The 13,653-nt window shown below is 43.1% G+C and overlaps 1 protein-coding gene across 1 annotated transcript in view; it reads right to left on the bottom strand.

Annotated features, from left to right (window-relative positions):
• Positions 1-7,985: 7,985 nt before the first annotated feature.
• CREB5 (cAMP responsive element binding protein 5) overlaps positions 7,986-13,653 on the bottom strand; it is a 212,907-nt gene continuing 207,239 nt past the window's right edge. Inside the window, exons 8-10 of the mRNA XM_086468150.1 lie at positions 10,487-10,714; positions 9,388-9,496; positions 7,986-8,149 (exon numbers count right to left, since the gene is read on the bottom strand). Coding sequence (XP_086324276.1) covers positions 7,986-8,149; positions 9,388-9,496; positions 10,487-10,714 — 501 coding nt within the window. The remainder of the gene's footprint in view (positions 8,150-9,387; positions 9,497-10,486; positions 10,715-13,653) is intronic.

Below are 13,653 nucleotides of genomic sequence, written 5' to 3'. Positions count from 1 at the left end.
TGCTTACACTGATTCATTTTTTGTCTAATAATAACTTTGTTATGATGTCCAGAGCAGCCCAGAGAGAGCAATAGTAACAGTGGACTGCTTGGAAGAGGAACAAATATTGTGATCAGGTTTGGGAAACCATGAATCAGCTGGAAAGGGCAGTGTTACCTCAGCCTGAATACATCTTGCTTAGCTCATACTGTCAGGTGTAAATATAACTGGGTGGACAATAAAATAGTCCTGTGATATGCCTTCATGAGAGGCATCTATTTTTACAGATGTGATGATCCTCTTTCAGTACTTGGTCCCAGAGCAAGAGCCCTGCCATATAAATAAGCTGTGGCATGACAGCCCTACTTTAAAGGGCTGGAAAATGCAGGGTATACGGCCTCAGAAATGGCTCCAGCTAATGCCATGCCTTATGTTTAGGGAAAATGTCTGCTGTACCCCCTTAAAGAGGGAGCCATGTGCACCCACTGCCCCATCTTCCAGCTTTTTCAAAGGGAGAATGGGAACAACAGCATGGCTCTGCCTTTTTCCTACCCATTTTAGGACGGTGAATGCTCTTGGCCAGATTTAGCCTTTTGAAAACCAGGGGGAGAGCAGCAGAAGCTGTGCCCATGCCAGGGCCTCCAAGGGAGCAGCACAGTCATGCCGCACGGGGCCAGTCTCCCGCAGCGTGACACTGGGACTGAGCGCTTGCGGGCAGGCTGGTCCCTGCAGCCAAGGCTGCACCTCTCAGGTCTCAGACTCCGTCGGGCCAGGCCATCGCTTTGGGACTGCCAGCAAGGTCGTCAAGTTGCATTAATCTAAAGCTGGCTTTCCCACTGGAGAGATGGGTCCATCCTGACTAACTTTAGATTACAGTTTACACATTATTGTGCCAAGGTCTGTATTGGACCAATTTATAGTGAGAAATGAGGTTGGCAAGATAACAGGGGCATCACAATTAGAGCTAATTAGCCCAGCAGGAAATCCATTTCCAGGCAGCTTTTGGCAAGAGACGAGGTTGGCGGGATAACAAGCATAGAGTGTATTTTGATATAAGCACACTCCAGCTGCAAGGAAAAGTAAAATAACAGCTTGTCTCATCCTTACGTGGAGGCCTCACGTCAGGCTCCACCACGTAAGTCTTTTTGTTTGAGGCTTTGCAGCCTCCCTGCTTGGAAAAGCTTTAGAGAACTTGTTCTTGCAAAGTCACCTCAGCTGCCGGAGGGCAATGGTGGGCTGTAAGGTCTGCACAACCCCTCACTCCTACTGCCAGATGGGAGGTTGCTCAGCACCATGGTCCTCCTCTGATTTCAGGGGAGAGGAGGGATTGCAGCTTAGAATAGAAATACTGAAGAGCAGCTTGGTGTAATTGCAGTAGTTTCTGCACTGTAAAATGTCTGGGGTATAGACACAGCCAAACTACTGGAACGATTTGTATTTGAGTGCTTTATTATATTGGAATTGCGGTGATATTATTAACATTTGTACAAATGCACAAAATTCCTTTCTCTTCTAGCTAGAAAGAGATGTAAAAATCTGACCTAGTTGAACAGTCTCAATGAACTCATTGTCCATTTGTAACAATAATGGGTTCACAATGCAACAAAAAGCTTAACATAAAATTAAACATATTAAATGCTGCAGCAAGTATTTACACTTATGTACCAAAAAAAAAAAAATTATCTCCCTCCAGTAAGGAAGGTGGTTGCTTTACAGAATAAAACAGACAAACAAACACAAAACCTTTGCATACAATACAAACAACCTCAAGCCCAAAACTTACTGTGACAGCACCTTTTTTTAATATAATATATATATATTTATATATAAACTTCAATAGTTTAGGCTTACTCCAAGCAGTGCTAAAAGTTCCTTAAAACCAGGACAACGGCAATAGTCTGAAGAAGCAATGTTCACTGATGAGGGCTACCCAGTGTTTGAACGGAGCTGTTACAGAGAGGGATACAGAGCTCACGGCCATGGGCTGGGAAACACTTGGGTCCCAATGATAAAGTCCTTGGCAAAACTCTCAGTGGCAATTATTCAGAAGAGCGAATACACCTCTCGTGCAAAATAGTTTGTCTTGTGGAAGCACAGTAAATGTTGTCTCTGACAGGGATCTCTTTGCAATCTCGGCTCCGAGGGGTGGGGAAAAAATTTCTCTGGAATTTCCTAAATTCCAGCAAGGAAAACATTTCCCTTGAAATGCCCTATCAGCCCTCCCACCTCCCTCGCTTCCTAACACTGCTGCAGTTTCTGCAAAGCCAGAAGGAGCTTTCAGTCTCCATTCCGAAGGCTGTCGCACAGATTTTAGCCAAGAAAGAGATTCGGGTCTAAGAGTCTCACGGCATCAGATGGCATGCTCTTACCATGGGCTTTGGGAGCAGTTCCACCAGGTGAAACTCAAGATCACTAACATTTAATTTGCATAAATATAGAACTGGAGGTCCTGAATCCCAGGTATTACACATTGGTTTAAATATAGCGAGTTGCAATTATTGATTCCAGTCCAAGGAGAGCCTGGGAAAGGATCAGATTTCCACTTAGAGAATCAATCTTGTCTGTGAGTGTGTGTGAACACTGATATTTTTGGCCTCATGCAGTTTAGGATTTACTATAAAGTCGTTTTGAAAGCTACAGAAAACCAATAATGGTAAGCAATTTATCTCTGAAGTGTAAAGCCACTGATAAAACTGAGGTAAATGTAAGCTCTGGAAAAAAGAGGTTACAGATGTAAACAGTCTCTTTTGTCTTTGCTGTAAGATGGTTATTTCAGATGTTGAAAATTTGAACAATTTTTTTTTTAGTGTTCAAATCACTTGAGATTTTATTGCTTTTGTTTGTCCTTGGAAGTTTTCAGTCTCTTTTCTTATTCGTTTTTTTTTTTTTTTTAAAGGTGCTGTCCCTAGTCAAGTTATAAGGCAACATATTTTATTGATTCAGGACTCTAATACATAGTATGGCCACTGTTATCACTGCAGCTTCACAGCTACCGTGGGTTGGACAACAGTCAAAGTGCACGACAGTGCACAACAGAGCCAGTCTCCTGACCTTAACGATATACAGGACACTTTGGTTCTCGGGATGAGAGATTATAAATGTAGCTTAGATGCTGCCTCACACACTTTGCATAATAAAACATTTATATGCTGTCATGAAGAGGGTGTAAAGTCTAAGTCACACTGCAGACTGGCTGTTCTCAGCTTCTCCATTTGGGCAGGTGTGAGAGACAAGTTGTAGATATGCCACCAGTGGAAGCATATAAATGTATCTGGTGCAAATGTTTTACAAGAGTATTTATAAATGATTCAACAAGGGAGAGCAAGAAAGAGAGTGAGAGCTAAAGTGCAATTTTAAAATAATATAAATAATTGAAACGTAGAAATAAGATACTAATTAGTTGTAACTGGTTTTGTTTTATAGGCACAGCTTAGTTTTCATGTCTACAGATCAATCTTATTATCTTCTTCCCCCTCCAGTAATTTTCTCTGATGTATAATGGAGTTTTCAATGGTCTAAATCTAAGGAACACTGCTTAGTAAGAGGACAGAAGAGGCAATGATAAGGCAGTATAGTGCAACTCACTATGTGATATTAGAAAAGAAACAAGGATGGGGTTAGATCTTCTGTGGCGATGTATAAAATCAGCCTTAAAAAAAAAAAAAGGAGAAAAAAAAAAGACAGGCTTTCCAGTTATATGTTGACCTATGCTTTCTAAAATGAGAGAGCACGTTTTCCAATACAAAGGAAACAAGTGAAGGTTCATAATTTGTTTTGTTGTTACCAAAAAAAAAAAAAAAAAAAGCAGATGCTGCTTTAAGGAAAACATTTAATTCTAGGAATTTCTGTACAACTGACCTCAGCAAGCTTTTCCATCTTAGATGGATGACTTCTGCTTGAGACCCTGAAATATTAAGATGCACACACACCTAGAGTAATTTATTGCAAAACTAATATTGTAACTTTAAAAAAACAAACAGATTCTGTACAAGAATACTGTTCAAATGGAATGTGTTAAAATAACATTTATTAATAAATACTTTATAAAATTCTATGTGAATACTAAATTAATAGATTCCTGTTTTAAAATTGCTTTGGTCCTCATGAATTTTCATAAATTCACTCTATACGCTTCTTTTTTAAAAAAGGTATTAGCTGCTAAAAAGCATATTTTGCCTAAACTAAAAGGCTAGTTTTCAACACTAAATATTGTTGCTTAAAAAAATATGAATCCTCAAAAGTTGGGCATTTAACAACAGTTATAGCTGGCTTGTTAGTTAACAGGACAGAGTCAGTTAACACACTAAATCCACACGCACTGAGGCACTGAACCATTGACTTTCCACTATTCAGAAGATGGGCAGCAGACATTTAGCTTCATAGCAGGAATTAACTCCCAACAGCGTGAAATTCTCCATAAATCATCATCATCATCATCGTCCTTATAAAACACACCATGATAGCACACAAACTACTTGTCTCCCACAGGCAGCATTATGAATATGGCTTGCATAAATTGACACGGGGAAGGGGGGTCGGGGATGAAGGAACCATATCACAGCATCGCTTGTTTCAGATCAAAGTATTGCAGTTGTCCGTGGCTGAGATTTCCAACGTGCTTCTGATGTTGCACGACGAGAGGTGCCGTGCGTGGAAATACCTCCTCCTGAGCCAGGCGCCGGCTGAGGCTCGCTGCCCTGCTAGAGCCCAGGAGAGTGGGTGAGGAAGCCATCCCAGTTGTCCACTGGCAGCGGGACGGGGCACGGAGCCCAGTGGGGGGCTGGATCGGCGAGGCAGGAGGAAAGCAGAGCAGTCTCCAGTAGTAGGTTGTAGAAAAGTAAGATTTCTCCTGAACGAAAAGAGCCTGGGAAGTGCATTTAGAGTGATGGGTTTAGGAAGAGGCCGCTGCCCCCGACCGCGCAGCAGAGGGACATCCTGGGGACAGTGGGGCAGGGCTTTCTCCCGCAGCCCTTGCTCAGGCAGCCTCCAGTGCCAGGCTGGACCAGCAGCTTGAGGAAAGGCTGCAGGATCACTCCCCTGGAAAACAAGAGCATTTTCATGTGGAAGCAAATCTGATGCATAATATAAGGTGCCTGGTACGGTTGGTCCTTTTACCAATGATATAGCTGATATAAATATGCTGCGTGTTGTCTAGGCCTGTGAACCTGCGACAGAGTTACAAGAAGCAATAGCAAATAGCTTTTCATCCTTTACTTATTTCCACATCACTAGCAAGGATTATACCTAAAGGCCAATAGTATAGAGAGGAGACATTTCATTGTAATTACACATTTAGGCCAACATGTGTGGTTGGCTTGCCTAGTTAGCATTAAAAAAAGAAATAATTGAGCTATATATAATACACATCAGTCAAACTGTCAAGTTGCTGAATTTAACAAAACTTAGGCAAGGTTTTTGTATTTTTTTCTTTTTTTTTTTTTTCTTTTTAATGTAGAGGCTTTCAGTTTAACAGCTAAATATTTTAATTGAGGAGACTGAATAAAATGAAGCTAAACCGTAATTCTAGTGCAGTGTAGCTCAACTGGGTATTCTAATATTACTAACAACTTTGATTTTTATTTTTTAATGTATTTAAGTGCTACCCATATAGAGGGAATTTTTTTTAAATTAACCCTGCCATGGCATTTCTTTTTGATGGTGAATGATAAAATTCAGACACTGGGGAAATGCTTATTTGGGTTTTTTTACATGGTGGATACTCAGCTGGAACATTTTGCTCGACTGCATATTTGAAAAAAGTTCCCTTGGGAGCCGTGATGAAGCAAAACCATTTAGCTATTACAACTGGAGGTTAAAAAAAAATTATAGATTCAGTATTTAAAACACTTTAAAAGTATATGTTTGTCTAAAATATAATAGAAAATCCTTTATGTTTGTATTTTTTCATAATTTTTTTTTGGTTCTTAGACTGTATAATCAAGTCAAGATTTACACTGTACATTAAAAATCTTCTTTTGAATGTATTTGCATAAATGGAAAGCGAGCTGTTAAAGAAAAGAATACTGATAACAAGTTAGTTACAAAGATAAGAACTAATTCAGAAATGAATGATCCTCAGAATTTTGCTTTCTCTTCCAGGCAGGCCCTGCTCCTTACAGTGCCTCACACTTCAGTTGTTTCATTCTCCCTCCTGCACAGAGAAGAGCCACCCTTTTAAAACCCACGACTCCTCTAAAACATAAAGACACAGTCTTTCGGGGGAGAACTTTGCTTCAGAACAAAGCATGTTCAGGGCTAGAGGATTTTCCGGGAATAATGTGAATTAGCTTTTGCTATTAAAGATGCAGCTCGAAATGTTTGAACATTTATCACCAGCTCGGAGCCCGCTCCTCGGGTAAGCAGCAGGAGGTTTTGCCGCTGACAGATTTGAGAGCAAAATCAAGTCCCAATATACAGCAAGGCAGCATAATTAACTGGCATCATCTCCATCTGATTTTCCCATCAATCACTGGTACCTCTCGAGGATGCAAATCAGTCGTGCTGAGGGGCAGGCCCAGAGTCCAAACAAAAACCTTAATTGTGGCACAAGGCTTTTTCCAGACCCTCTTTGCAGGACTGAATTCTGAATTTTATCCAGAGTGCAGTGGGATTTGCCATTCTTGCAGTGCTTTTTAGCGGCTGCATGCCTTCTGAAAATTATTTAGCGTCCTAATGAGACAATTCCTTACCCGCAGTAAACGGGCGTTAAGTGCCATTAAAGTCAGTGAAGGTACAGTGCTGTCTGCCAGCTCAGGAGCGGCCTGTGGACGCTTAAAAGAACGCCTGCAGAGAGCAAGTCTTTCCCTGGGAATTAAAAATGGCATTTTTCCAACCAGTCAGAACTATTATACTGATTTATTTCTCATTTATAGCCCATGAAACCTGAGGCTGTTAGCTTATGTTGCTAGAACAATGCAATTGGGTTAAGGAACAGAACTTTTCCGAATTATTATATACTACATGGATTTTTCTGTGTTAATGACTGGCAGTGCAAAAGAATTGCTGATTCTCAGGTGTTGCTTGCCATGCCTGTACTGGGCCACAGAAGCTTACAGGGCTGCTAGGATCAACACAGCTGGCTCTCAATCCTGCTTCACCTGGGGCTGCGCTGCTTTCACCTTTCGCTGTTTATTAAAAACACTAAATCAGGAGCATTTCTATTTTTTAAAAGCCAAATGCTCAGCGCAGCCCAGCTGCGGGTGAAGAGCTAGTGAAAGCAGCAGCCGTGCCAACAGTTTTTAGGTGGGCTTGAAGTTTTTGCTTGTTCATCACTGCTCTTTGAGAAAAAAAGAGGGAAGTGAGAAAGCCGTGGAATGAAAAAAAGCAGGAAAAAAAGCGCTGGGGGATGAAAAGGGAAGGGAAAAGCAAGGTGTAAGAATAACTGGAGGAGAAAAAGGCCAGGATAGGGGAGAGAGGAGAAGGGGGAGGGCTAGACAAAAGAGCACGTTATTTGGGCTTGATTTTGTCCTGATAGCCACATCCTATATAACCGCTTTGAAAGAGGCTCTGAATGCAAGATGGGGTCTGCTGATAGCACAACGCTAACTCATTTTTTATTATGCTGTCAGCAGATGCCCTCTCTCTATATTTATAGCCTAATTACTTCTAGTTACCTATGTACGACTTTGTTTAATACTTTTCATGCCTCACATTGGCTAACAAGCTGCAGTTTAACACAACTCCGTTATTTCTGAGGCTTCAGGCTAGATTGGTGAGAAGGAAACATGACTATGTACAGAAACAGTTAGGTTTATAAACAAGTAACTGGTACCAAAAAAACTGGAGAAAGCACCAAAGCATTTCTCAAGCTGATAGCATATTAATTGCATAACTCCCTTTTATGTAACTAAGTATAAAAGACATTTTAATAACTATAAAAATGAAAGCCAGAGTCTTTCAAGAACTGAGGAATCTTCCAGGCTTGAGTTACGGTTGCAAATGTCCTTAGCAGAGAGGACGCTTTGATACGCTACCACACTCCCCTAGCAGTTTCTGATCAACCACTTTTAAAGGATGGGGTTGATGTCTGTTCTGTGACTGGCGAGCTGGGTGAGAGTGGAGCTTCCCACGACGTCGCTGACGGAGGAGGAGGTCGTAATAGTGTTGTGCTGGATGACTTGCTGCTGGGAGCAAGCTGGGACCGGGCTCGCGGGAGGACTGCTCTCGGGACCTGGGAAGGGGGTGAGGGCACAGAGACAACATTCATTTTTCCATCCAAGTAACAAGCCCAGGCTGGATGATGCTCCTGGAAAAGGGATGTACTACTACGGCAGCAATACCAACAACCAGAGGCATGCACAAGTCCCAGGATTTCAAAATACACAGTTATCCAACACTCTCTGTCTTCTGATCTTTTTCTGTGGGTTTTTTTGTTTGTTTGTGGGTTTTTTCATGTTTTTGTTTTGGTTTGGTTTTTTTGTTGTGTTTTTTTTTTTTTTTTTTTTTTAAGCCAGCTTCTTTGATATCAACCTGACTTCAGGATTTGGGACCTTGAAAAAAGTCCAAGACCTTAACGATTATGAAAGCAATGTTGGGATAAAAAGTCTGGTATCTTAAAGTCTATAAAATCAGTTGGGATGTTTAAATGCTTTATTCACTCCAGCAGGAATCAAAATTGGAGTGCAGTGCACTGCAGCACAGAAAATCTAATTCAAGAAACAGTTGATAGGCATGTAATGCAGTTATGTATTTTTTTCTTTGAGTACTGTTAAAGAGCCAGATGCATAGTGATGCAGAGGAGACAGAAATGGGCTCTATTTTAAGAGGATGCCACAATCTAGCAAATACTAACCCTGAAGCTCTTCTGAGCCCTTCTAGAGCCAAGCAAAGAATTTGTCCCTAAATTACCACATTGGTAAAATGCATCAACCAGACAGGATCAATTCGATGTCTCCATTAGATAAGAATTTTTTGAAAAAAACGAAAGATAAGAGTTTAAAAAAGAGTTAACAAACCTTGAAACCCTGCGTCACGCCTGGTCTGCGCCACTGTCAGAGCACAGTACCATTTTCGCTGGAGGGGACTGTAATGTTTTCCTTTTTAACTTTCCTTTTGAGAGTTATTTTAAGGTGCTGGCAGCACTGTGCCCAGGAGGACTCTTGCAGGTTTGGAGCTGTGAGTTCAAGCAGGATACTCCACAGGGGAGAGAGAGCGTCCATCCGTGTGCATCTCCTTGCAGAAGGGAGGGGTGGGGAAGGCTAGCTCTGCTGTGTGGGATGCAAACCAGGGCTTTTCTGGGTTTGAGCAGGGCTGGATAAATAAGGGCAGGAGATTGGATGCCTCGGATGATGTTTGAGAAGACAGAGTTCAAGTGATAAAATGACCGACAAGGGGTTCTGGAGGGAAGAACTGGAAACATTGCTTTCCTGTGAGGAGTGTGGAGACAGTGCAAACATACCAGCTACTTACTTAGATATCCTTGTGATTCTTTCTGCATAGCTGTTATCGGACAGTCTTTATGTGTTAACAATAACTGTTTCAGCTGTGCTACCTCATTTTTCAGCATGGAAACCTCGTTCTAGAAAAGAAAGAGAGGGTTTGGTTTGCCACAAAGCTTAAGCCAGGCTCTTTTGCAAAGTTTAAACTCAAGAACACAGAAACTGCTCCATAACTTTGGAAGAACTGACCGAAAATGGCACTTGGTGCTCATGTGCTGGGTTTATGGTAACCGTGACATTATTTCATAACTTCTTCTGAAGTCAATTTGGCTTCCAGATTTGATGACATACGCTGACAAATGAACTAACTTCACAGCACCAGCGATACTTCAGGCAATGTTTTAACCCACTCAGGAAATACTCTGGCTCTCTGCATCAGAACAGGGAGGGCAGACCCGTGGGGGAAAGCGGCAGCCTGCCGTGCTCGGTGGCATGGTGGCAGGCCTGCTGTCACCTGCAGCTCCGCTACCGCCGGTGCCTGGGTGCCGCTCACACCTCTGTGCTTTGGGGGAGTGCCGTTACGCGAATGGTCTTTCTGCTCTTGGCAGCACACAGGCACATCTCTGGATGGGACAGAAGTACAGTGCCCACCATAACGGCAGCACTGTAAGAAAGGCTTTTATTATCATATTCAGGTTTTTTTCATCTATCCGTTTCATTTTCCTTACTGGTAGACTGATCTATTCACAGTCCTATCTCGCAGGCTTTGATTGAGGCTTTAGCTACATGCCCTGCTCTGAAAAAGTGTTTTACAGCCGAGTTAATGGCACTTTCAAAAAAAATCCCCACAAAAAGCAGTGACAAGTAAAGAAAATAAATACAACTCCATCTAGCAAAGGCTTCTAAATCCCAAGACAGCTTTTTCCTGGCTTATCCTCCTAAAATGTAATTATTTCTTTAATTGAAGCGCACACATCTTGATTAATCGACTTTGATTATGCCCATGCTCCCACTAGGAGCCAGCTGTGCGGGGGCAGCCCTGAAGGTGATGAGGGCCCGTGGGCACCAGCAGCCCCTCTGAGCACAAAGAGCCCCTCTGTGTCCTTGGGGGCACAGACAGTGGCTCGCACCTGAAGCTGCATGTTTGTCTGGGTGAGCTCTTCTGCTTTCTTTTCCAGTGACATCACCCAGACCTTCCTCTTCTGTCTGCAGCGCGTGGCGGCGGCTCGGTTCCTTTCCAGAAATTTCCGCCTCCTCTCATCCGGGTCTTCATCCACCACCCTCCTCCGGCGACCTCCAGTTGGCTGCGGCGGCTGTATCGTCTGCGTGGGCTGCATCTGCTGCGCCGCCGGTGAAACCTGGCGAGGAAGAAGAGGTTTGGCAAGGGGTGGTGAGAGGGGAAAGTTACAGAGAGGGGATGCTGAAAAGGGAAGGGAAATCTCACAGGCTCGTTCTGCTCCCCGACGAGGACTGCGGCAGGAGCAAGTTGAAAGGCTGCGCCAGATGCCACTGAAATTAGCTGCTGGCAAATCCTTACCGTGGTCAAAGGGGAGATTTTTTGGAAATGATCCTCTGAATATTAGTAGGGAAAATATTTTTCCCCTTACAGTTAGTTATTAAAAACATTCACATTAGGTACTTTCTCTGCCACCACCTATTTCAAACCTAAAATGTGAAGTTCCTCTCAGCAGCTGTTTTAATCAAAGCAGAGGACTGTAGGGGCCTTATTTCTGTCTCCCTGTTTTCTTTTTTTTTTACAATTGCCTCCAAAATTTTAGGACATTTCTATTCCCATCTCCATTTCACACTTTACCACCTCTGGAGACAGTGGCTGCAACACTCTGCACCTCAGCGGAGCTGGAAAGCTGTGGGCTGAGATCATGCAAGGCCAGCAGACCTTGGTGCCCCTCAGTTGGGGGTAAAAGAAAGGGTTTAGGTACCTGCACTTGAACTTGCATTTTGGTATCCCTGCACTGCATGAAGAAGGATATTCTCCTTATCAGGCATTTCCATTTGAGCCCTGTGGATGATACACTCTTTTTTATTCAGCAGCCTGGCTTTGACAGTAGAGGCACATCACATCCAGCCCCGCTGCTATGAAACTATGGAAAAATATGTATTTATGCTTTTCCAAGTGCAGGAGAGTATTGATCCTGCTCCTGAGAGTAACTGGCCCATGCCATTACAGAAAAGGTGTGCAGTGCGGGCAGCCCAACGTCGTCTGTGCTCCGACTCCTGGGCGGATGAAACACATGCCTGTGTCCCTGTCAGGAACCAGCATCAGACTTAACGTTCAGCTGCCTGGGAACAGCCAGCTTTTGGACTGCTTTCCCGCCTCTCTCTGTGCCCAGGCCATGGGGCTCTGGATTGTGCTCGGGGCTCAGGAATTCGACCCATGGGTCCCATTGCTTGCACGCAGTGGGAGCTGCTGCTTACATTGCTGCTACCGCTCCAGCACAGTCTGGAACAGTCTGGAAACCTGAATTGTTGACTCAAAATTAACCCTCTTGTTCTGGCAAAGGCCCAAACCTCCAAGGTGCTTCCTTTTGACTCCAGGGAGTGGACGTACTCAGTGCTTTGTCAGGCTGAGCCCTGAATTTCAATTGCGGCAATTAACATGTGTTTGCCTAACACCTCTGTCTGTCTCAATTAAAATGATACTATCGTCTTGCAAGGTCGCTTTTCTGTCTAGATTCTCACCACAAACTGTGAAGAAGAGTTTGCTCCCTCCCCCAGCTGACTTGTGTCAATTAAAGTGGCAATTTTATGTGTAATTATTCTGTGCATCTGATAACGCTTTTTGCATAAAGCCAAATTTATACCCAGCTTTATATTGCACAGTCAGGGAATCTCTCTCACAGGAGCAGAAAAACGTTTTAAAAAACCAATCTTCTAAAAATAAATAAGCCACCCTGCACTTTCTGACTGATTTTTAAAATTTCAGTTTGTATTAACTCTGTATGTTTGCCGGTTAAATCTCCAAACCGCTGTCCTCACCGGGGGTTGGAGTCTCTGGGTTATGGCAGCTGCAGAGGCTGCAGCCCCCAGTGCTGCGCAGGACCACTAGCCAGCACCACGCAGAACTGCCGGTGAGCACCTCACAGGACCACTGGCTAGCACTGCAGAGGACCACCAACCAAAGCCCCCGTCCCCGCCAGCATCCCTGGGCTGCCACCAGCAGATCGCTGCCAGTGGATGCCAGCTGCTCCCCGTCCACCAGGGCCGGGCATGCCAGCGCTTTAGCAATATAACTGAGTGCAGAGGCCTCAGAGATCCCTTTTAATGTCAACATCTCATCAAAGGCTTTTCTCATATACAACACCTTTCCAGACTTCAGAGATCTGTTATTTATGTTTCCGGACCCCAGACGGTTTCCTTATCCCATATATTTCCTTTTTAATTCAGCTTTAAAAATTCTTGTTCCTTAGCTCTCTCAGTGGGGCCTGCTACACAGGCAGAAAAAGGTAAGTATAATTCTTTTTTCTCCCCCCTCGTATGGTCATTTTCTCCTGAATAGCTAGTGAGTCATTTTGTTTTCAGAATGTACCAGTCAGTCTTCGGGCAGTCAGAGCAAATTTTCAGAACAACAAAATCTTCTCTCCATCTCTGGCAGATATTAATTATAAAGGTTGCCATTACATCATTAATAATGCCATGTGGGATAATAACTGACTCTTACTAGATAGCTCTTAACCCTGAAATCTGTTAGGCTATATCTTAGTAACTGTCTAAGCATCATTCTCTAGCACGATTTCACTGCCCTGCCTAGGGACATAAGAAAGAAAATGAACATGTATTGAAATTGAGGTCAATTTTTTTTAGAGGATGCTAATCACATATCTGTAATGAAGACAAATGTAGGACACCTAAGAGAAGGAAACAACATCCAAAACCATACTTCGCTTAAGCTATCACTCTGGTAAGTTTGATATGAAGAAACCTTCATGGGACCAACACAAGAATAACAGTATCATTTTTGTAGTAGTTGAGGCAATATAGCTACAACTTGGTAAAATACCTCGCTTTCTCGGAAAGGTACCTATCAGAAAGTGATTTCTACTTTTATGCTTGATCCAATATTTCTCTCTGTTCTTTGCAACTCACCACAAAACTAATACCCATTCACTCACTCTATGAAAGCATAATTCATTGGGCTCCTGTGTATCAAAATGGTAACTGAAAAGCACAAAATGAATTCTGACATTACAGAAGGGTGTGGTGCAGAATAATGACAGTCTCAGCACGGGAGCACACTGCTTACAGCAGCGTAGACCATGCTGTCATTTGGCAGGTGGTT

Source organism: Leptosomus discolor, chromosome 7, assembly GCF_034619465.1.
Source record: "Leptosomus discolor isolate bLepDis1 chromosome 7, bLepDis1.hap2, whole genome shotgun sequence".
Lineage (NCBI taxonomy): Eukaryota > Metazoa > Chordata > Aves > Leptosomiformes > Leptosomidae > Leptosomus > Leptosomus discolor.
This window is presented reverse-complemented; position numbering and strand designations above follow the sequence as displayed.